Below are 24,740 nucleotides of genomic sequence, written 5' to 3'. Positions count from 1 at the left end.
GTGCAGGGTATAGGTCATTATCAATAATATCGATAATATCGATCTCTGAACTGAACTGGTCGCTGTCATCGCCCTCCTCCTCCCTGCGAGCGCTGAAGTGACGTCACAGCGCGACACTCCCTTGCCCCAGCAGAGGGAGAAAGATGGCGCCCACACACGTACTGAGATGCTGTCAGCGGGGCTTAGCGTGGATCCCGGTGATTTTCATCGCCCTGGTGGTCTGCTGGTCGTACTATGCCTACGTGGTGGAGCTGTGTATATGTGAGTAGCCTCCCCGGCCCTTCGTCTCGAAGCCGCCGGTCCCACCGCCGCTGTTTTCATTGTGATCTGTCCTCCTCCGGCACTAACGAGCAGCCGCCGCGGTCCAGCAGGAAGTAAACGGACTGCAGCTCAACAATGGCTCCGTCCGAAAAAAACCCACCCAGCTCCAGCGTTTCTACCAGCGAGCTGCCGGGGAGCAGGGCTGGGTGGTTTCATGGAGAATTCCGTGTCAAACTTTCGCTGTTTGTATCCGCTGCCTGGCTCGTCTCTGTGGGTTTTATTGTGTCGAGCTGCCACAGACACATCAACACTTTTCCTCCAACTAGACTTCCGCTCAGCAGCCTGGCAGGTAACGGGCTGGAGCCGGGCACAGTTCGCTTATTCTGGCTTCTTAGCAGCAAACACTCAGAGAGATCCTCATTGTTATTATCTGTTTTTAAATCAAGGATCAATTCATTAGATAAACATGCTGGTGACACATTAAAGGGGAGGGGATTAAATGGCTGGAGAAACATGTTGAATACAGATGTTTCATTATTAATTTAGCATTTTATTTCCGTTAATCAACAGACAAAATGCTGTCAATGAGGCATAGTTAGTCATAGAGGCTAATTTCCATCTGTTGTCCCCATAGCCAGTTTTTACAAGGCAACGTGAAGGAGCGTAAAATGACCAATTCTATTTAATAATTTCCATAATAATATCTTTATTTATATAGCACTCTAAACAAAGTGCTTCACAATTCAAATACACAAGTAAAAATAGCATCGAAACAAACAAAAAATTGTCAAAAGAATAAAAATGGTAAAATTTTTTAGGACTGGGCTATAAAACAACCTCAATCATTATCGCAATTTAATTGTCATCAATAGCAAATAACAAAAGTCCAATATACATCGATATAGTTCCTGCGCATTGTGCACAGTGCAGCGATATGACACATTTTACTGATCGACCTCAGATCTGTAAAATGTTGTTTATAAAGTGTTTGTCATTCTCTGCCCTTTTTAAAGAAGAGTTTAAAACAAAAACCTTCACTCAGGAACAAAAATCTGTCTTTAAAATTCAAATAAATAATGTGACATTTATCAAGATAACTATCGATATGACTATACTTATCTCATATCGCCTATGCCCTGGTGCAAACACCCAGTCAACACCCAATCCCGCTCTATGATGTGCAAATACAGAGTGAGCCCTGTTTATTCCGAATTTGTATCTAGATAAAAAGAGGAAAAGGTCCAAGTGATTTTGAAAAGAGGCGTCATTGTTGAGACTCGGGCGTCAGGAGCTTCAGTCACAAAGGCTCAGCTGACGAGTCTTTGTGACTGGAACAGCGACCGCAGTCACATCTGCATTTACATCTCTGGGAGAGAGAGAGGGACATAAGTAAATTCTGGTCGACAGCACATTTGATGACACGACAAAAACAAGAGCAACTTTTCCTCAGGTGATTGAGAATGTCGATGCAGGAATGGTTTCTCAACATCGTCTAATCATTAAATGTGTCTGAATAACTGTTTCCATCCGTCCAAAAAGGTTGTTCTGGTTTCACGTGGTGGCCCAACACCTTATGTTGCATTTCCCTTATTTTGTCATCTGTCTCTATTTGAACTGTGAATGATATTTAGCTGGTGTCGGGTGCGAAACACTCGTCAGATGTAGTTTTCATGCTGCACGGATTTATAACTTTATTAAACATGAGATATGGATGAATTAAACAATTCTCTGTTCCCCTTGTGAAGCCATGTCTGATCTATTTTAATGTCTAATGTTCATTTTCATTCTGTTTTATCTCTTTCAGTCACCATCCCAAGCATAGGAGAGCAGAGTAAGTGTCCTGAGGAAAAACTGAATTACTGAACTGAGTCTGTTTACTACTTATTGGGATCATCTGTTAGGTCCAGACTTGGAGAAATGCATGTATTTAATGTCAGTGCACACATTAGACTGTGTATGTTCTTGATCCTGATGCTCCGTCTTTCCCTCCAGTCGTCTACCTGATCTTCTTCCACCTCTTTTTCATCATGTTTGTGTGGTCGTACTGGAAGACCATCTTCACCAAGCCTGCCAACCCTTCCAAAGAGGTAGGTTACAATAATCCAATTTGCCATATGGAGCCCACCATGTCTGTAGAGCTGTTTTAGAAAAATTGGGTCTGGGCATTTTCCAGAGTTTGTCTTTTACAAATGAAGAACACAGGAGGAGATTGTCAGAGTCACAGTCAGACATGTTCACAACAGGAGCTGGAATTTTTGGAAAGCATGGGCATGGAGGAGGAAGACAAAAGCTTCCAAATCTTGTTGTCTTTCCAAGTCGACATCTTCAAAGTGCACATGTGTATCTTCTTCCAGTTTCGTTTCTGTCACGTCATCAATACGCCCACTTGCTTGCTGTCAATTTTCCAGACATGTTATCAGTGGGCTTGCATGAAAAGTACCGTAAAATGTCCGTAGCCACTGACCCGATCTCACAGCCCATATGGAAGACTTTCAGGAAAGTGTGCAGATTTCCGCTTATGTCTGCAACCCCCCTGTTGCCATAAAGTCAACATGATGAATGTATTTTTCTAAAGAAAATTGAACATGCTGCTCCTGTCTCTCCAGTTCTGCCTGCCCAAGGCTGAGAAGGAGCGCTACGAGAAGGAAGAAAGGCCAGAGACCCAGCAGGAGATCCTCTGGAGAGCCGCCACCAGTCTGCCTCTGTACACCCGCACAGGAGCCGGAGGTACGTCTGTGTGTGCGACCGTGAATGAGAATGGAGTTGTCTTTTCTGTTTATCGGAGCTTAAATGTCCTGTATTGATAACGTGTTGTTGTTGTTGACATGAACAGCAATCCGTTACTGTGACCGCTGTCAAGTTATCAAGCCGGACCGATGTCATCACTGCTCCGCATGTGACATGTAAGAAAACCAGGTTTACTGAATACAAACGGTTGATTCAACCGAAACCTTCTTCTCTTCCTCTTGTCTCTCACCCCTTCAAGTCATTTTTTCAATGTCTCCTCTTTTATTCTGTCTGGCAGGTGCGTGCTTAAAATGGACCACCATTGTCCCTGGTATGTGTTCATGTTTTTCAGTTGTGTTATGCAGGTATAATATAGAGATGAACCTGAGTTCCTCATCATATAAAAGCCCAGAACTTACTCTTATCCCAATTCTGTTTACTTATTCATTAAAGGTTTGACAGATAGTGTTGCAAATACTTGAATGTCATTGGTTTTAATACTTTATTAGAATAAAGTTGAATATTACACTGTGATGTGGCCAAAATGAGCTGCTGAAAATTGTGCCTATGCTCTGGATTGTTTCTAATCTTAGAGGCTAATTAAATATTAACCAACAAAACAACACTGCAACATTGCCTGCGGCACCTTTATATAAAGTTCAGATTGATACGGTTCCTTGACGTCTGACTTTCGGTATTTGTTTGTCTGCAGGGTGAACAACTGCGTGGGGTTCTCCAACTACAAGTTCTTCATCCTCTTCCTGGCCTACTCGCTGGTGTACTGTTTGTTCATTGCAGCCACCGTGCTTCAGTATTTCATAAAGTTCTGGACGGTGAGTTGCAGCGCGCAGACGTAAAGAAGAGGATTTGTGAATGTGTGTCTGAAGTATGTTGAGAGAAGTTCCGATTTAAATTTTTCCTTCCTAATACTCATACCTGGACTTTGTGTATTGGCCGATACCAAGTACTGATCCGATGCCAGTGCATTTAAAGAAATAGCAGCTTGTATGACATATTTTAACATTTGTATGCTACTAACCCTGCTGCATACAACAGGAAACGAATATACTTTAAAGACATGGTATTGGATTGGTACATAGATGCGCATACTCGCCGATGGCAGGCTCTGCATTTTCGCCAGTATTTGACGCATTTCCGATTCCGGTATCGGAGCATCTCTTGTGATGCTGGAGAGGATGCAGATGTGGCTGCGTGTGAAATCCAGGTCCAGCATCCTCCTCAGTTGGTTGTGCATGGTGCTGACCTCTCCTGTGCTGAGCTGTGCTGCTCCTCTGTCTTGTCTGTCCTCTCTTGCCCCTCTTCACTCTCTGACCCCTCTCTGTTGTCCCCAGTTCTCGGACACTGGGTCATTGTCCTCTGATCTCTTGTCTTCTCTGTCCGCCTCTCCTTGTTCAGAACCATCAGTCACACCACCCATGCAGCCTGCAAAAGACGCCCTCCTGTTCTTTCCTCTTTTCACTTTTGTAGCTGTTCCACTTCACTTTCCTCTCATCTTTACCTCTTTCATCCCTTTTGTTTCCATTATTCTGGTCACACTTTGTACATTTGCCCACTCGCTTTCTTTCCCTTTTCCCCCCCGTCACCATACTGGGCTTTGACTTGTGTTTGCCTCCTGGTTTTTAAGTGTCTCCTCTCGTCTCCCCTGCTGCCTTTTCTCTCCTGGTGTTGCTAACCAGTCTCGTTTCTGTTTGTACTAAAGCTTTGCCGGAGGAAATCGGCAGAGAACTGCCCAAAGGTAACCCAGTCATCCTCCAAAGCGTTTCAGTGCCTCCCCATCGTTTACTTGGGTATTGTCGTGATGTGCATGCAGTGACATGGTTCATGTGACACTCCTCTTAGTCATCTGCCCTTTTTCTTTTTTTTTTTTTTACATAGACTTTCTTTTAATATCCTCGGTGGGAATTTGTTATTTATGGCCCTCCTCTTCTTCTGTCTCTTCCCCAGAATGAGCTGCCAGACACTCACGCCAAATTCCACGTCTTGTTTCTTTTTTTTGTGGCGGCCATGTTCTGCATCAGTATTCTGTCCCTCTTCAGCTACCACCTGTGGCTTGTGGGCAAGAACAGGTCCACTATAGGTAACACACACACACACACACACACTCGACAGGTTTCTCTGCTATTTAACATGTGAACACATTTCAACACAGAATTTAAAGTTTTAAGAGGTTGTAAACAAAGTCAATCTGTTTTCTTTCTCATATTATAATATTATATTATATTATATTTCTAAAGCACCCACATAAAGAGGTTACGTGCTTAATATGAGGATAAAACAATACCGACCAAAACAAGACAAAAATAAAAAAGATAATTTAAAAGAAAATATTAAAAACATCCAGCATCTTTTAAAACAGTTACAACTCAGGCATCAAAAGACTTCCCAATGAAATTATATTTAAAGCAATGAGTTAAAAACAGGTAAAGTGCTGTCATGCCTTATTGGGATAATGACAAAAGCCTGATCACCCTCAGTTACCTGCCTTGACTTAGGAACTACTAGCACGAGTTGGTTGGAAGAGCTTTAGACTTGGAGCTCAAGGTGTTAGTAGCTCTTTTAATATAACTGGGGGCCGGAATGTGCTGACTTTTACAAGTCATTAAAATAAACTTCAAATCAATCCTGAATTTAACTGTCAGCCAATGAAGGGCGGAAAGATTTGGAAAGCGGAAGTCAAGACACTGAAGATTGAGGTGTTAAGTTTGCAGGTTGTTCCTCTTTTGGCTATTGTTTGTGAAATAATCTTTGTGTTGGTATTTTCTCTCCATTCTTGTCTCCAGAGGCCTTTAGAGCCCCAGTCTTTAGGACCGGCTCTGACAAGAACGGCTTCTCTCTGGGTTTCCGTAAGAACATCGCTCAGGTCTTTGGAGACCAGAAGAAATACTGGCCGCTTCCCATCTTCACCAGGTAAAGAATAAGACTTTAGAAATGAACATGCTGTTAGCAGGACTTAATGTTTACTCTTCCCCTCACAGCACTAAATTGAAAAAAGCCTGTTTTACAGCTGCATGACACAGTTAAAAACAGTGGATCTCTTCCTTTTACATATCAGATTACCTTTGGTTGCATATTTAATGTGATGCAGTTAGTTTGCCCTGCAGGTCAACTGCACCTAATCTTGAGTTTCCTCCTTATTTACTGCAGCCAGGGAGACGGTCTGACGTTCCCCACACGGCTGGTCAGTGCGGATGTAGAGCAGGCAACAGTGACCCTGCACCCAGAGCCCAATAAAAGGTGAGCAGTCCTGCTGTGACAAGGGTTAAAACATATATTGTTTAACATGAAGTTCTACTAAGGATTTATGTTTGGGAAGGGTTTGTGAATACACACTGTAATAATAATAAACTTTATTTATATAGCACTTACAAAGTGCTTTGTAGGATGGGACAAGGAGGCCAGACATCCACGTTTAGGTTGTCGTAAACAAGGTGGTGTTCAAATTAAATGAGTAAATATAGAGCTACGACACGTCAAAACTTGAACACGTAAAAGCAGTAATATGATGATAAAAAATAAATGAACAAGTAAAATAAAAGGTCAAAAGAAAATGATAAAAACACAACACCACATGAAAGCAAGTCAATAAAAATGAGTTTTAAGAGGTGATTTAAAAGAAGTGACTGACTCTGCGAGCCCTAACTCCTCAGGCCGTTCCAAAGCCGAGGGGCCCTGATTGCAAAAGCATGTTTACCTTTTAGTTTTCAGCCTTGACTTTGGAACAGCCAGCAGGGTTCCCATCAAAGGCTGGATGCAGGTCAACAACTCTGGGATGTAGCTTGGGGCCAGACTTTAAAAGTGATCAGTAAAATCTTAAAATCAATTCTAAGAGGGACAGGGAGTAAATATGAATTATGTTTTTATTTGTTTGGCATGTTTCCAGTACTGTGGACGTCCCTGTGAGCCCAGTCAGCGACTCGCAGAATCGCCTCCTGAACAACGACCAGCATGCCAACAACATCGCAGACCATCTGGCTAACAACACCCTCAAATCAGGTGAGCCTCGCCAGGGATGGGAATATTTCACAGACAGAATTCACGTGAAAAACTTCCGTCAGCTCATCCCTTCTTCTGTCTGCCTTCACAGATGATAGTGAAACCATTACAGTCTCCATGGAGAGCGAGTCCTAACCAGGTAAACTTGAATCACTGGAGTTAGCCTGCAGGTTCGGTTACAGCTCGACATTGTTTATGTGCATATTAAAGAAAATAACTTTTCATGGGAGTGTTGCGCTTCACAGTTATGTACATTTCTAATGTGACTCACCTAATAACGTTTGTTTTGTTTCTGCTTTCTTCGTCTACCGCAGGAGAATATCCTCAATCATCTAAAACGATGCCTTAAGCAACGCAGCAGTTTAGTTCGTCACCATGGCAACAGTCTCCCACTGCAACCTCATCCCCACAGACCCGCTCAGCGTAACCGTGGAAATGCATTCATTTTGCCCATCACAGAACAGTAATGCATTGGCATTTTTTCGCATGCAGTGTCGTAAGAAAATCTTACACCTACCACCCACAGGACCTGACATACAAGGTTGTTCCCTCTAACACCAACACACATGCATACATGCAACCTGTCACACATTCAGCCATTTCCTTTTGCTGTTTAGTTTAATTATTTTCTTACAACTGGAGCATTTATTTAGAAGATGAAAGAAGCCTGGAGGGATTTTCTTTGCTGTTATGATAAAACTTTTTGTGCCAAAAGCTTCCTTGGTGCGTCAGGACTTGTTTAAAGGCACAAAACTGCAGTGGAGAGTGGTGGACAAGCTGGATCAGTGTGTTTGGTTTGAACATTTCTCTTTCTTGTTTTTTTTTTTTTTTCATCCCTCTGAAGATGGATCAGTTTACTCATGTGACATTTTTATATTCTATAACACAAGCGTATATATGGTCCGCACCCTTTTTTGAGATGGATGTTTCCCCTCCAAAACCCGGACAACATTACAGAGGACTCTACTGCACTGAGCCAGTGCACCACAGGGAAGACTGTAGCTGGGTTTTGGATGGGGCTTTGGATAACAGAGCGCAAGATGGAGCATTTGCACTTTCTTAGTTGATCAATATCCATCAAAACAACGTGCTGCTTTTTTTCCCCTATCATGTCCAAAAAAGCATCCCAGGTAAAACAGATGTTGGATGATGTGATTTATGGCATACTGTGTGTCTGAGTGTGTGAATGTGTGTGTATAACAGTTGAAGTGGCAGTTTTTCCTTTTTTTTTTTAAGAACTAAAAGAGTCAGCTTTATGTGCTTTTGTGGCCAACTCGTGCAACAACGTGCTGCTTACTTACGGACAGTATGACCTGGGAGATGCATTTCACACATTGCAATGTGCAGCATCCTTCACTACCTGTTCAGAGTCGGTTCATTATGTCATTGTGATGATCAGTGATTGTTTGTCCAAAATGTCTACAGCCGCCTGTCCTCTCTACAACTCAGTGCTTCAACCTTTTACTAAGACACCAACACCCATTGCCAAATAAGGGCTTGACCTGTCAGGAGCTCTGCAGTGTTTACAACATTCTAGCTTTATCTTGTCCTCACTGGCCAATGTCTTGGTAACCAAATTTACCAGTCGTCGTGGAAAACTATTTTACACGAGTTGCATCTGTCCTGCCTGCCTGTGTGGGTCATGATGTCCTTGCAGCACCAGTGCTGGCCGGCAGGTGGCAGCAACGCTGTTATCTGCCCTCATTCAGATGAAGAGCCGTCTGTTCTTCACAAGCCTCTGGCTCAGGGCTCAATTCACTTTCTGTCTAATTTGCAGGTGCAGCTTTCATCAGAATGAAATGATTTCATAGAATGATTCACTGTGTTCCTGTGAAAACTTGTCCAGGTTAAATCGGAATCCAAAGTGAATTGAACCAAATTCATCTACTGTTAAAAAATAGGTGTCGACTAGAGCTTCTGCTCCTCGTCTACTCTTTACGTAATCTGGAATCAGCTCAGTGTTGTGACCTTGAACTGTTTTAAGCGGATTTAGCTTGTGTAAAACTTGACAGTTAAATTGTCTCGTCAATGTTGAATGTCTGGGATGTGACTTCAATCCACAATGACTGAATTTTTAAAGCACCAGAAAACTCAAATGACTGCATCACGTGAACATCTGTGAAATGATGAACAACCAAATAGCTATTTTTCAGGAATGAGGTACATCCTTTTCCGGTGAATTTCTGTCATTTATATGCAACTTTCTGATTTACATTTGAGGGAGATTTGAGGTGTCACTGCTCATACCCGTCTGGTCACATCCCTGACCGTTGCCGGAGGAGCCTCCCACTAACTAGACCCAATCAGACTCTGGTGATGTACAAGTTTACAGCTGTTTCTGTCCTGTAGAGTGAACTCGTGGTGTTGTACAGTGTGTTTCTCGGTAATCGTCATAGTTGTGCTGAATGTACCACAGACAGGACAGTGAGGGTATTTGGCTGAATGACGGAGCGTTTAAAACAGCTTTTATGTTTACATTTTATCCTTCCAATCATGTTTGATCTTTTGAGCCCTAGTGTATTTCTCTACAAACAGATGATTGGAGGATATTTGTTGCTGTATGGATTTAACTGTCATGGTGGCTGAGTACACACTGTGGTTTGATTTCAGCAGATGAAGTTACTGTTGAAGATCATGGTCCAAACCAAGGTTGTGTTTTGATCAAATGTGGATCTTTTTTTCTAAACCTCATATGTAAACTTTTAGTAACAGGTAAAAACATAATTAAACTCTATCTTGTATAACGAGCTTGGCTCTCTCCCCTCGTCACTTATGATCACTGATTCTAAAACATTGGACCTGTCTTCTTTGTTTTACAAATCGCCTATAATCTGCCTCTGGGCGGTTTGGCCTAGAGACTAAAGTGTGTGTGTGTGTGTTTTGTAATCCTTAATTGAGTGTTCTTTTTGTAATACTGTCGTCTTGGGAGAAATGCTTCTGTGCAGCCATGAGATTTTTTACGTGTCTGTGTACATACATATCTGTCTGACTAATGATAAAACGCATGGCGCCTAACTTCTGTAAACAACGTTTTAACATAACAGGGATTATGGTGATAAAACAGACTGGTTTTTTTTCAACTGTAGCCAGGGGTGTCATGTTTTAATCCAGCTTTACCCTGGTCTGCTAAAACTTTATAAATGAAGCCATAAAAACTCCTGTGACAATGGAGGAAGGATCTTAAAAATTCAGTCGAATTTCAAAAAAACATTTCACATCTGTATCGTACACAGTGCAGATGTCGCCTATCATAACTTGCTTATTGCTACATTTTGATTTCTTTTTGTTACAATGTCCTATTTTACAACGTGTGTGTATATAAATTGATAATGTATGAAAAAGACTACATATATATTTTTCTTGTCTGATTAATTTTACTGTTCCTATTTTGTGAATGAAGTACATGCCTCTACACAAGTAACGTGAAAATAACAATAAATGTTTTTTTAAACCTCCAGTCTAATTCTGCTGTCATCAGTTGTGTAAGTTCTTTCATCAAATGAATGGGAATGATAAAATACAAGGTAATATAGAAATATGTAGAAAGAACAAAGTGGAGCAGATGGAGTTCAAATAAAAAATAAATCTAATTCTCTGTGATGTTGGGGTTAACAAAAACAATCACCTCTGTCTTGTCCAATGACCATTCCGCATTTCTCATCCTGAAGTCAATTAAGGATGGACACAACAGAGATGCACTCCTCAGGATTTAATGAAAGGTATATTTGGGTGTGATTGGTGAAGCAGTGAAAGGAGACATTGTGCTTGTGGAAGATGGAGCCTAAAGGGACCAAATACCCAAACCAAATTGAATGGGCCCAAAATTTGATCCTTGGGGTACTCCATAAGTGATTGGGGCAGTAAAGAAAGAAAATAAACAATATGAGGGCATTGCTTGAATAGTCAAATGATCAACTGCCTCAAAAGTTGCACTGAGGTCTAGAAGAAATACTATAGAACATTTACGACAGTCAAGGACTTACATACTCTTAAGAGTATCCCACTGATTTAGCATCGCTCTCCTACAACTAACGCTGTCAGACTCATAATGGACTCAAGTTCAAAATCAATTTTTCAGTCCTATGTTTTCTTCTTGTCTAAACCTGGTTCATATGGTACCCACAATGCAACACTACCACCAAAAGATAAGCAGGAGTTTCAAGAGTATCAAGCACCAAGACTTGTTGCCTCATGCCCATATTTTTTCATTTTCAAATTGAAGTCTTCAGCACTAATTTACTGGCAGAGATCACTTATCAGATTTTCTCCTGAAACAAATTGTGATTCGTGTTGATAAGCTATGTTGATGTGTTTTGGTCAATATAGCTTATGTCTTGAATTCCAAAAATGTCTCAATATCACAGAAAACACATTGTGTATTTCAGTTGAATAAGAGGACAGTTGGTTTCATCTCCAGAGTCAGTTTGTGTTGAAGCTATTCATTATTAGCATCTGCACTGTTTAAATTCCAGGAGTGAATCATAACTTGATTAGAGTAACACAAAGATGCAATTACAGCAGGCTGACAAAATGAATAACTGTGTTTAGCCTTGTGCTGTCAGAAGAAGAGTGAGTAAGTGATAGGAACAGTAAACACTGCTGCGGTTGCTATGCAGGGTATAAAAAGTGCTTTTTGATAAGCACAGATACAAAAGTAAAACAGGCTTATTGCATCATGACCACAGTATTTTAGAAGAGTCAACAACCTTTGCTGACTTATGGATTCAGGAACCACGTGAACCTTCCTCTTTGTTATCTGTGTGACACCCAGGCCCTTGACTTCTGTTATTGACTCCTCTGTTCATCCTCTGAAATCCTTCATGCTTCACTTAAATTTTCTTTCAAAAAAGTACCTGACTTGTAAATCCCAAATTAAGGCCCCTGATTATAACACATGTGTTCTGTAGATCTGTGCAGCACACTGGCCAAGGTGAGAGCAGCGTAATGTCACATATACTTTATGTAAACACCACATGAAGCAAAATAATAGTAATCAATAATGCATTGAAGGTAATAGAATAAAAAAATTGAACCTTCCATTTGGAAAGTCATTAGATTTTTTATAATAAATATTCTTTTGTTTTTTTTACACTTAAAAACGTAAAATATAAAAAAAATGCTAATCAATTTTTGTATTTTGGTGTTTTTTAAATCCAGACAAAATTATTTTAACTATTTCAAATGTGTGTGTTTACTTGTTTTTGTGGCCTCTACGGGGCCTTTACCTGCACAAATACTGACCTTTTCAGGACCAGTAGACCTCATGGGGACCGAAGGCTGGTACTAAGGAGGCAAAACTTAATTTCGGAGCTCCTGGTAAAGATCGGTGGTAAGATGTGAAGTGCGGTTAGGTTAAGGTTTGGGTTGGGCATAAATTGGTTGTGGTTAAAATAAAGGACAAGGTTTTGGTTAGGCTGTCCACAATGAATGGAAGTCAATGCAAAGTGACTAGCTACGAAAACCTGTGTTTGTGTGTTTGTGTGTGTGTGTGTGTGTGTGTGTGTGTGTGTTAGTGTGTGTGTCCGTGTACATCTAAGCTACAAACTCCCATGTTAATGACCTCGGTGTCAGTTTTTGAAGGAGAGTAAATAGTGACTTTCCTACCCAAGGCTGCAGCAGCCTTCAGGCGAGACTTTGGATGTTTTATTCATTAAAGGCAACGCTAACCATTAAAAAGACATTTGGGAGAGTGACATCAGGATCAACCGACACTGTCAATATTGAACCTTGGCAGGAAGTAATGTATCTAAACCTCACAGGATGATGTGATCAGGAGTTGATCAATAGACAGCGGCTGCGACTGGATGAACTTAAATCTGAATGTCTGTTGCACAGCTGAGAATCAGAAATACAACACAGCTGCCGTCACAGTCTGCGTAGTTGTTACCTTAAACTCTTTTTTTATAACTCTGTTTTTATTGATATCATTTTGGGAGGAATTTTCCTGTAGACATCTTGTGCTGTTGATTTTTTCTTTTGTTTTTTGGGATGGAACATTCCCGTCAGTTTAACAAACTCAGGCCGGTCGGAACACGAGTGTGCAGCCTCTGAAACAGAATCATTAAGGAGTGGCTTGATGTAACCAGAATCATCTGCTGACAGTTGCTCAGACTTGATTAAAATGAGTCAGTGGTCATGTGAGGTCAGACGCAGATGGATCATACTGTGCATTTTGTAACTGGTGAACACATACAACAGAGTGTAACTTTGCATGACACATAAATATCATGCCTTCTCATCCTTTCGTCATGCCAATATTGCTCTGTGTGTAGAGTTGTGTGACTAGACGTGTGTGCATCCGGGGCTTTCATTGTCCCTTCTATTAATCATACCTTAAATATGTCTGAACATGCAGCCCGGGGATAAAGAGGTTTAATCTCAGAGCCAAAGAAAAGCTCATGTCTTTAGGCAATATTAACTTCACAAGGCTTCTCTGAACTGGCAGGCATGGAAAACCTGGATGTGAGGCTGATGTTTATATGCAAAATTGAATTCACGGACATTCGAGAAAGTCTTAGCAGTTTTTCACAAGTGATAAAAAGGATAAAAACTGGTTAAGGGTGGCAAAAGGGTCTGAAAGTTTTCAGGTCAACACAGTTCAGACCATAAAACAGCTCAGGTCATAAAGCATTTGGACAGTTTGTATACAAGTCATAAAAGTCTTTTGACAGGTCTGCAAAAACTTACTTGCCAACTACAAAATAGTTTTCAACCACACTTAGTTATTTTTTCTACTACAATAGTGAGAGAGAGAGAGAGAGAGAGACGTTCTACTACTTTTATTTAACTGATGGACTAGATCACAGTAAAGGCCTGTTTTATTCAGATGGACCCACAGCAGCAAATGCCTCACATGACGACGACCCTGCACATGTTGCTATGGGACCAGGGAGCATGTGATGTGAGTGCCGGCTTTGTCAATGAGCTACAGTCCTGAGAAATGCCCTCAGACACAGATACCCAAAGCCATGCAACCGACTGTCCTCTGTCCTGAACTCTACTATCTAGAAGTTCTCCTGTGAAAAATATGAATGAATGAATCCCCATTTGTCCTACGGTCAAAATCATTCCCTCGCCATGGCCGTGCTCCTTCAGAATCCGCTTAATTTGCAATATATCCTAAAATACTGAGAGAAGAAAAAGACAGACATGTGCACTCACAGCAGGCCGTAGTTTATAGCTCAGTTAACTGGAACTAATAAATACCATGAACAACCACGCTTTTTCCAAACAACCACAGACCATTACCATTAAATTAAAGCAGTGTGCAACACACTACAACACCTTAATAGAGAAAAACAAACGCATGGCAAGAATAACCAATCTTATATGAGTGACAAGATTCAATGAATTTTTCATTTACTTTATTTAAAAGTTTATATAATTAGGATCAAACACTGTGTAGGCTTCACAAAGGTTCAGGAGCAAACATTTGTTTTTCCTACTCAGTAAATTGGATTGAGGTAATTCAGATAAGGAAATAAAGGCAAGCATACACACTTATATACACACATATACATTTGGTCAAATATGATAATTTATAAATAGATAAAATGAAAAACAATAATGAAAAATAACAACCACAAAAACATAACACACAAAAGAAAGTGAATCGAATAAACATTTCTGTCCTTCCTTTTTTTCTGTCAGGTTTTTATTTATGCAAGATGAAACATTTTAAAAACATTTCCAGTGTTCTTCCATAAATCCGTTGTTCTTAACAGATGAACATTTCCGTGAAAACCAATAAAAGTCAAAACTGAAACAAGTTCAGACGCAAACCACGTCCTTCTTTACGTCACTTATTCAGGAGCCGGTGACGACATGGAGGGGGGGCGGGTCTAGAGGCTGCAGCAAGTGTTTTTTGCGGGGTACAGATAATATCCCTCCATGGAAAGTTTCAGGACGCTTCATTTGGACACTTGGAGAGAAGAGGAGAGTCCGCACCGCAAACTTTACGCACGCCGCGTCTGTGGATACGAGAGAGACCCGCGGCACAAGTTGTTGTTTGTGGAGAGAAATCCGTCGACACCCTCCAGCGATGAATAATGGATCGAACAGAACCATTGACCCGAGCTGCTGGGAGAAGCCCCCTCTCGCCATCGACATCATCGTCAGTGAGTAGCTGTGATTACGCATCAGCAGAATGAAATTAGCAGGAATCCAGTTAGATTGTCATGTTGGCTGCCGTCTCCTTGCTGGTCCCTCTGGGAAAAGAGAAAAACTAAACTGGTGAAACTGATTCTTGGAAAAGTTTATTTGTTTTCCTCCTTGAAGGACCTGGACCAAGCTTTGGGAACCTCTGGGGAGTCTGTGTTTTCCCCCTGTGGTCCATCCTGATTTATTTTGGGAGGCCACGATAATGTGATTATACAAAGAGGGTTTTCAGAAGCAGCCAAGCAAACACTACAGTAAATAACGAAGGAGAGGGAGCGTTGGCTCTATTCTCTGTTTTGCTCCCCTGGCCCCAATTCAAAGCCCTGACATCTGCTGTACATATGTTTCCAGACCAGAACCAGATAAACTGTCAAATTACAGCCACATGTTCAGACAGAGCTCAGTTCCAGTTATACATCTAATCCATTAATCCATGTCACTTGGGTGCTGGTGTTACTAATGTTGGATTATCCATTTTATTTAGCTTTTTCACTTGTGAGCCTGACATTTACAGCTTATAGAGAAAATCCACTTAGGAGAAATGGAGCTAAGTAATATTTTCATGCCTTAAATCCTAATGTCACTAAACGTCATAGTGTTTCTATTTAAGTAAAATATTATTTAAAAAAAGATAATTGTTAATATTGATGATTCCCGGGGAGATAGGTTTTTAGCAATTGTGTGCTCCTTAATAGAATTTCAAGACAGGTTTGAGGTGCCATTTAATTTTTGATTATTGCAATTTAATTTGAATATTTTGTTGTATTTTATCCAAATACTACTTCAGTACATATTTTTCGCAATCCAGCACACCAACATGCAGCAAATTTGTTTTAACGTTATTCCAATGAAAAGCTCAAGATGATTTGTGGATGATTCAGTGATGTTGCAATACCCCAACATTTTTTTTTACTTCATTTGTTCTTAATCATAACGTGGCAGAAAGTTTTGTTTTCAATGTGTTTTTTAAACATTTATTTAGCTGCTATATGATTAAGTTCCCTTTAAATGAAAGTTAAAACTGTGCTTTTCTTTTACTTCTTCATCATTGAATTATGTGAAATCCACAAAGCACCTTCATTTTTTTCATTCAAATAATTAATTTCTCAATTGTGGTGAAATAGATCGCTGTTTATTTCACTGTAGTAGCCTGCGTCTTAATAATTATATACAGCCCTAGCTGTCACTAGACATATATATATGTAGGGCTGGCCAATAAAAAAATATCAATACTTTTCACAATATAGTTTTCATTAACAACGTTCAATATATATAAATATAATCCTTATGCAGGAGATATATCATATATTTCATTCACCCCAGATTTGTAAAATACTTACTACTACTACTACTACTTGCTGTTAATCGAGTGTTTGTCACTTTCTTCTCATGAAGAAGAGTTTAAAACCACAACCTCCACTCAGCAGCCAAAAGTCCTCAAAGTTTAAAGAAATAATAATATGACATTTATCATGATAATGAATGTCACCTGATAAATGTGTGTCCTGATATAAACCTTGACTGTATCGTCCAGCCCCGGTGTCACCTGGTTTCAGCCTTTTTCTGTTTGCACATTGGACTTGTTGGTGGGAGGTGGCAGGTTAGAGTCAAGTTCAATTGACTGTTTCAACACTCAGCTTCTCCAGCTAATGTCCAGAAAAGTTATCACATTGTGCACTGTACGGTGGCCCTGAGGGTCAAAGCACGACGACCAGACATTTCACAGAACACTAACATTTCTTATTACTGGAAGGGTGGAACCACTCTTTGTCACTGGACATAACCAAACTCCCTGCTGGAAGCTCAATGTCATTTCCTTTTTCTGTTCCTTTGAACAATGGAAGAGAAGCTTGAAATCATTTGGGGATATTTCCACAAAAGACATTCATTTGATGTGATGCTTTTAATGAGCCATGGATCCCGGTGAGCAAGCCTCAAAGAATTCGGACTAATGGGACGGGGCTGTCTTATCAGAGCTGGACCTGGACACATGAACGAGACACACATCTCTTACAGTATTGTCACACTTTAATGCTCGGAACATGGTGCACAAGACAAAAGGTCGGTTTGTAATATGCACACCGATGGGAAGCTGTTCTTTCTCTTCATACATTTGGCTCCTCCCCTCTGGTTGAGGGTTAGGGTTTTGGTCAAAGGTCAGGATCTTCTGATGACACCGAGGCAACAATTCCTCAGTTTAGGCAATCAGGCCAAGATTCATTCAGTTGTACAGGATACAGCATGATCAAGGTTACATTGTGTAAGAATCAATCATGATCAATCAAAGGGGAAATTAACATTGTGCATGATCAAAATGTTACATTTCCCTCACAATCCCCCCTTTTGATCATGTTTGATCAACCGTAAAAGTAAAGACTTAGAGGGTGGGGGAACCTCATCCTGTCAGGGGCTTGGCAGAGTGAGGTCACTTCAGCTGTCTGCTAAGATCATCATCATCATCATAATCATATGGTGGAAGTGACACAGAGTAACATTTGGCACCATATTACAAACCAATCTTTGTCTTGTGAGTATTAAAGATTGTGAAATCTTATCGTGTTTTGACCTTCAGGGCCACCGTAGAGCAGCCTCCACCTGAGCTATAAACGGCTTCTCAATGAGCCGAGTGGATGCAGAGAGACATGAGCCTCTGTGTGTAACTTAGTTTGTCTTTAAATTTGTTGATAGGTGCTTTTATTTTTTTTAAACAAAGTCTCTAAAGTTTGTCCTTTAATAGAAACTTTGCCAATTTATTTTGAAAGGCAAGTCAGTTTTATTTATAAGGCAAGTTTCATACACAAAGGTAGATTCAACGTGCTGAACAGAGACCAAAGTTAAACATGTCCAAGCAGGATGAAAGAGATAAAAAGATTGAAAGAGGTAAAAGTCACTCTCTCATTTATTCAATCACTCTCTTGCTCGCTCACTGACTGACTCTCTCTTGCGTCTTGCTTGCTCACTCATTCTCTCACTCACTCACTTGCTCACTCACTCATTTACTCACTCACACACACACACACACACACACGCTCACTCATTCACCAACACACACTCACTCACTCACAGTAGAATATCCAGCTCTCGTCAAACCTACAGTAAAGAATCAAAGCCCCGGACTCACTAAGAGGTCATAGTGAAACTGTTTGTGTTTCTGATTAACTGATTACCGATAATGACCTTCTGGATTCCAGAGAATAAATGACCTGGAACTATTTGACTCAACCTTTCCTGTCTCATGTAGAACAGAAGTGCAGCTTGGTCATGGTGTATATTCCTTTGTCTGAGACATCTGTTTGTATGATTTCATTGTTCCCATATACGTGTCCCCTGTGTTCTTCTGACAAAATCCCACCCACATGCAGGAATAACTCATCACCCAGAAAGTTTCAGGAACACAACTCATGCTGATTCACAACCAATAGCTTTTTTTATTCCATCAGTAACTTTCCCTTCTGTTCTGTCCTCCAGGCTGATTTAGAAATAAACGTATATTTGACTACCGCAAAGCTCTTGAATATCACATGACGTGAGGAAATAAGCACGTGTCAGAGGATCAACATGTACTGTACATGCCAGTGGCAACAGTCTGCTGTTTTCACTTGCACTGTACATTCACTTCAAAACAACCTCAGATTGTTACAGACTCGTGTCATCAAAGAAACTCAACTCAGGGCATCAACAAAGTGATGGGTCAATATTACATTACATTACATGTCATTTTTATCCAAAGCGACTTACAGTTAGTGTATTCAACATCTATGATGAGTAACATAACCATTACTCACCATTACAATGAAGCTACTCCTATTTCCAGTTAGGTCCAATGGCCCAAAGAAACTTTTTTTAGTTGTCTGTCAAACATTTTAAATAAAAAATGTTTCATGTCGCGAGAAGTTTTGAGTTTAACCACATTTTCCTGTTATTGCAATTCTAGTTCCACCGGCCAAGGAGGTTTTATGTTGTTTATTTGTGAGTAGAATTAAGTAAAAACTACAAAACCGATTTTCCTTAAACTTTGTGGAGGGAAGGGGTCTGAGCCTGGGAAGACTATCATTATGAAGGTTTTCACTCTCTTTAACTATGTTTTATGACAAAAAGATAATTTTTAACCTCTTGATTTTTTCTTTTATATTTCCACTGTAAGAAATAAACATACACACGTAGGATTGTTTGGCCTTGGTGGATGTATTAGCTTTACTGAGAGCCATTCCACTTTTTCTTGTGATTGTAAATATATATTCTAATTTAAAGCCACCAGTTTTTATCAGGCAACAATTCATTCAACCTGCCAAACCTTGAGTCCTGCAGCTGAAATTAGACATTAGAAAAATTAGCTTATTTCTGTGAATTTCTCTCCTCTCCCTCCAGAGTTGGACATCTTTGGCATAGTCCTGTACGCCATCCTCACCTTCATGGCGGCGTTGTCAATGCTGCTCTTCATAGAGGAATGTGTCTACATCTATAAGAAAGTGCCGTCCAACAAGAAGAGTGTGATCATCTGGGTGAATGGGGCTGCGCCGGTAAGATGAAGACACTAAGAAGAGCAGAGAAAACAGTTTGCAGACGTGCTGGTCGGATCATGTTGTATCTTCACATGGTTTTCTTTTTTCTTCTTCTCTCTCTCAGGTTATCGGCACCATGTCCTGTGTGGGGATGTGGATTCCCAGAGCCACCATGTTTACTGATATGACCTCTGCCTGGTGGGTCTGATTTTCTTTGCCTCCCTCTCTTTCTCACTTCCCACCTCTCGCTGTGCTGTGTATTATTTCACTGGCAGAGCCCCACGGAGAAAGATCACATGGGAAACTTGCATGTCAGTGATACTGTTGTGTAATGTTCCTCTACTGATCGTCCTCCTTCGTGTGTCTTCTCCTCTTCCTCTCCCCCTCACTTCTCGTCCCTCGTTCTTTATTTCTTCGCAGTTACTTTGCCATTGTGGTGTTCAAGTTCCTGATCATGATGGTGGAGGAGGTTGGCGGTGATGAGGCTTTCCTAAGACGAGCGGGGAAACACAAACTGAAGATCAGCACAGGGCCGTGCTGCTGCTGCTGCCTCTGCCTGCCGCACGTCGACATAACACGGTAAACATGTACAGACGGTGGTTTTCATGATCAGTATCTTTGTGCTGCCGTAAGAGGTAAAATGAGAAATGAATCCTTTCTTACAACACCCTGGGTGTGAAAATCAGCTGTCAGCAGTATCCTGTCTGTAGCTGGATGGCAGATCCCAACATGATGAATGTGAAGCATGAAATATGCATTCATTTTTATTTATCAGATGGATAATTACTCTGTTTTGTCAGGTACACAGCTAGAAAAAAGCCTCAAAGAGTTCTGGTACCAAACGCATCAAACATGGACTGTAAATAACAATCGACATGTTTCCACTTCCTCCCCCTGTCCAGAAATAAAGCTAAAATATCCCGGTTTCATACCCTGCCATCTTTCGCATTTGGAGTCTGCCCAGTAGCGATCGGGAGATAGAAACGTGCTTGTGAGGTCAATCATGACATTTTTATAGCATCAAATAACTAATATATGGACATACTGTACATGTGATAAGAACTACCTTAAATGACAGAAACGATCTTTAAGAAAAACTTATTTGACGTGCACTTTGACTTTGCAGTGGGGGCCATGTCCAATCCACTAACATGGAGGAGGCGGGGTTTATGACTTATACGTATATATGCTTTGGCATCATTTTGGGGGGTCTTCACGCTGTCCGTCTTAATATACAATATATGGTATCAACTATAAAGTCAGTAGTGAAAATATCAATATAGGAAAATATTGCACCCAATTGTTTCAGCTTATATTTACAATTTAGCTTAGTCAACAGTTGCTGTGCCGATCTTCAAATGCAGCCTCTGAGGGACGCGTCCCCTGAATTGAGACACAGTTTGCATCAACCTCTTGTCTTAACTCTTGTCAAGAAAACAAACAATATGTCCCGACTATTCCTTTTAACTGTTTGTATTTAAAAGCAGAACCAGAGATATGAAAGGAGACGATGTTTCTCGCGGTTGCACGTTTTGCACATTTGTTTTGATGTTGCTTATATTGTTGAGTAATCCCTGAAAGGTGCTCGCCGAAACATGCTGCTCTGCTAATTAAGCCCAGATCTCGGGCTGCTCCTTATCACCTGTTGTTTGAAGAATCAGGGCTGAGGCAGCGCTCTCTTATGTCATTGTTTGCTTGTTTGAAGATTGTGTAGACGCAGCGATCCAACGAGGGCTGGACTCAGATTAGATGTACGCTTCTGTTCTGTGAAAGCAAGTTGAACACACTCCTGGTCACCCAGCCCTGTCGGAGGGGGGCATATATCACACTAGTCTCGTTATGTTTCTTTCTAGCAGATTAAAGACTAATTGCACTCACTTTGTGTCACAGTTTATTGATCCACCTGTTCCAGTTTAAACGTCGGGTGAATGAGTGAATTTTCATTTTTCAGTGAACTATCCCTTTAAGAATGCCTGGAGGGAATCCTTTTCGCACGTCATGAATGCAAACTAAAACTGCACTCGTTGACAGAGGCATACAATCGCAGGGCAGTGATTCTTGTTGTGTAAATCTATGAGGAGCTAGTGCAGTCTGTTCAGGTGATGATGAACCTCAGTGGGACATTATTGTTTTCCATTTTAAACCATTTATGAGCCAATAGAGATGAGCCCAAGGCTGTGGTGTTCAAAACATCCTGCTGTAATAATCCAGGAGAGGTTCAGGGCGAAGCGGCCTTCCTTGATTGGAAACTTTTGATTCGTTTTTTAAAAATGCATTTAGAGACTAGACCCACGTTCTGTCATCAGCGGCTGCCATGAAATAGTTTCCTCTGTTCCCACTCCAGGCGCTCGCTCTTCCTGCTCAAACTTGGCTCCTTCCAGTTTGCCCTCCTGAAGACCGTCTTCACCATCCTCTCCATTGTCCTCTGGACCAACGGCTACTTTAACGTGACTGATGTGAGTTAATTTCATGGAAATTCTGAACCGCATCCCTTCGTGCTATCATATCCCTAAATTGTTTTTGGTATTTATTTTCCAATTATTTTGCAGGTAACTGAGGACTCATAAACACACATTGTTTATCTTGTTTGCTTTTCATCTTTGGTGTCTAAAAAAATCTGAATTTACTATATTAGACTTAATTGCTCCGGTTGAACCTTTTTGTGTAGGAAAATTATAGTCATGATTTGCCTTCAGTACAATTGTATTATGTGCAAATGCAAAGATACATTTTTATCTTCACATATCATATTTATATTAGAATATATATATGGACAAATCTATGGATTTCATGGAGTGTGTGTGGTCCAGGTATTACTCATGTTGTCAGGACCTAAATCTACTTCCACAGTCACATTATGGGTACTTGTCTTTCTTATGGGGACAAAAATCTTGTCCCCTTAACATAATTCATAAAACTTAAAGGCGAAGACAGGTTTTACGTTGAGGTTGAGGTAAGAGTTAGACTAGTAGTAAGTATGGTTAAGGTTAGAATTAGTCTCTAGGAAACCAATGCAAGTCAGTGCAATGTTCTCTGAAGTCATTGAGACAGTCAGATAACTGTGTGATTGTGTGTGTGCCTGACTCCATTTTCAGTTGAAGATCACCGGAGCCGCCATTTGGATCAACCCATTCGTGGGCATCTTGACGATCACAGCCCTGTGGCCTGTAGCGATCCTTTTCATGCACCTGAGAACGACCCTGCGGACGATCAAGATCATCCCCAAGTACGCCATGTACCAGGTAAGGCACAGGGGAAGCATGCATGCACACAAACAGCTGTTTGCACACTTCATGACGGACAGTATCTGCGTGTACTCCTCAATATATATGACTGGCTGTAAGTAAACACTCCTTCTAATAACATGTCAGGCTATAGGGCTTTCATTAGTTTTTTTACAAGATTTTCCAGCAGCCTTTTGTTTGTCAGGGTTAACTGTGTGTGTGTGTATGTGTGTATAGCTGGTGCTGATCCTGAGCCAGTTGCAGTCAGCCATCATCAACATCTTGGCCATGAATGGCACCATCGCCTGTGCACCTCCTTTCTCTGCGGTATCCAGAGGATACAGTGAGTCAACATCCATCCACACAACCAGTCCCTCCATCCATGTGTTCATCTGTTTGATCAAAAATGAATCCATCCATCCTTAAAGTCCTGTTTTTGATTGTATTCCCCTCGTCACCACATTGACTTCCTGTACTTCCTGCCCCACAGTGATGAGTCAGCAGCTGTTGATCCTGGAGATGTTCATCATCACCTTGGTAACGCGGCTGCTGTATCGACGACCGTACGATCCTGTACCTGAAGAAAAAGATGACAACTGTGAAAACACCAAGATGGTCGTAGTACCAGAGTCTGCATGAGAACTGAGTGTGTGTGTGTGAGTGTGAGTGTGTGTGTGAGACAGAGAGATATTTTATTGTCATGCATTTATCTGATTAAGAGAATATATAAGAAAATATGAATAAATATGAATTATATACAAACTAATGTTGTGGTTGTTCGTTGAATGAATTGCAATACAGTAAAAAGAACACAAAGAAGTACAATAATGTATGTATAGCAGTGATAAAACAGACATTTAAAAAAAGGAGCATTTATCATTTTAGCCTTTATAATATAAATGTATAAAACATCAGTTAACATAGTTTTACATTGTCTCGGGCAGGGGTCTTCAATGTTTTTCAGGCCAAGGACCCCCAAACTGATGGAGAGATGGAGCAGGGACCCCCTACTATATATATTGTATAAAATAGTGTTTTATATTAAACTGGGCCTAGTGCCATGTATAAACATAACTACCCTGTTAGTGTGCATTCAATACTAAGCTATTCAAATAATACACAGATTCATATATTCATGTTTTTATTATTGTGTGTCGCTGAATGTGTGCATTGCTGACTGAAAGATAACATCTTCTGCCTCCATTTATCCGTTCGCTACAATATGTTTGATTCATGTTAATGTGTATTTAAAGACATTTAAATTTGTGGAATTTTTTTGTTTTAATTTAAAAAATATTTAAAATTTTCTAATCAACCAAAAATTTCGCAATCCCCCTGCAGTACCTCCGCGGACCCCCTAGGGGTCGCGGACCCCCTGTTGAAGACCTCTGGTCTAAGGATTAAAATCTGTACAATCTGCAGTCATGTGTTAAAACAGAAACGCTGCTTGTTTAGAAAAGACACTTAATTTTGTTTTAGGCTTTGCAGTTAGTTCTTCAATATGAGTTTCAAAACATAAAACCTCCTGTGCTGGTTTTACATCTACCTCTGCATACATATGCCTGTATAAACCTGTGGTGTCTATAAGGCTGCTCAGCCCCAACAAAACTAAATCAAATTAACTAAATACCTAATAAAATAACAAAATACTACTAATAACAAAATACTACATAATGAATTGCTACATTAACTACAGTAGAAACCTTTTTTATTAGCCATTAATTATGTGTTGGGTTGTTTAAAGCTTGGAAGTAGTAGATTTCAAGGTGACAAAAAATTCATATATGAATTAATGTTGACATTTTACATTCAAGCATGTTTAGCGTATATATGTGCTGTGGTCTAAGTGGAATAC

General features: G+C 40.5%; 2 protein-coding genes across 5 annotated transcripts in view; both read left to right on the top strand.

Moving 5' to 3' along the window:
- The first annotated feature begins 110 nt into the window (after positions 1–110).
- LOC117753657 (palmitoyltransferase ZDHHC20-like) lies at positions 111–10,459 on the top strand. Of its 3 annotated transcripts, none has more exons than XM_034571863.1 (14): positions 111–261; positions 2,066–2,092; positions 2,254–2,348; positions 2,868–2,988; positions 3,095–3,164; positions 3,287–3,319; positions 3,701–3,821; positions 4,709–4,744; positions 4,954–5,086; positions 5,790–5,916; positions 6,154–6,243; positions 6,890–7,002; positions 7,094–7,141; positions 7,317–10,459. In XM_034571863.1, exons 1-13 carry the CDS (start codon positions 144–146, stop codon positions 7,135–7,137), a joined length of 1,128 nt encoding a protein of 375 aa, XP_034427754.1. In that variant the 5' UTR covers positions 111–143; the 3' UTR covers positions 7,138–7,141; positions 7,317–10,459. The 3 variants fall into 3 exon arrangements, with proteins under 3 accessions (XP_034427754.1, XP_034427755.1, XP_034427756.1); XM_034571864.1 differs by having other exon boundaries at positions 7,094–7,172; XM_034571865.1 differs by lacking the exon at positions 4,709–4,744.
- A 4,412-nt stretch (positions 10,460–14,871) lies between these two features.
- The window catches only part of slc51a (solute carrier family 51 subunit alpha), a 24,058-nt gene continuing 14,189 nt past the window's right edge, over positions 14,872–24,740 (top strand). Inside the window, exons 1-8 of one of the 2 annotated variants that reach the window (XM_034571873.1) lie at positions 14,872–15,119; positions 19,528–19,679; positions 19,786–19,859; positions 20,082–20,240; positions 22,006–22,117; positions 22,757–22,903; positions 23,123–23,228; positions 23,376–23,565. In XM_034571873.1, coding sequence (XP_034427764.1) covers positions 15,044–15,119; positions 19,528–19,679; positions 19,786–19,859; positions 20,082–20,240; positions 22,006–22,117; positions 22,757–22,903; positions 23,123–23,228; positions 23,376–23,524 — 975 coding nt within the window. In that variant the 5' untranslated portion in view covers positions 14,872–15,043 and the 3' untranslated portion in view covers positions 23,525–23,565. Of the gene's footprint in view, positions 15,120–19,527; positions 19,680–19,785; positions 19,860–20,081; positions 20,241–22,005; positions 22,118–22,756; positions 22,904–23,122; positions 23,229–23,375; positions 23,598–24,740 lie in introns of those variants that run through there. The other variant, XM_034571872.1, reaches the window with a different exon arrangement.

Source organism: Hippoglossus hippoglossus, chromosome 20 (assembly GCF_009819705.1).
Source record: "Hippoglossus hippoglossus isolate fHipHip1 chromosome 20, fHipHip1.pri, whole genome shotgun sequence".
Taxonomy (NCBI): domain Eukaryota; kingdom Metazoa; phylum Chordata; class Actinopteri; order Pleuronectiformes; family Pleuronectidae; genus Hippoglossus; species Hippoglossus hippoglossus.
Note: the sequence above shows the minus strand (reverse complement) of the source record. Positions and strands in the feature narration are given on the sequence as shown.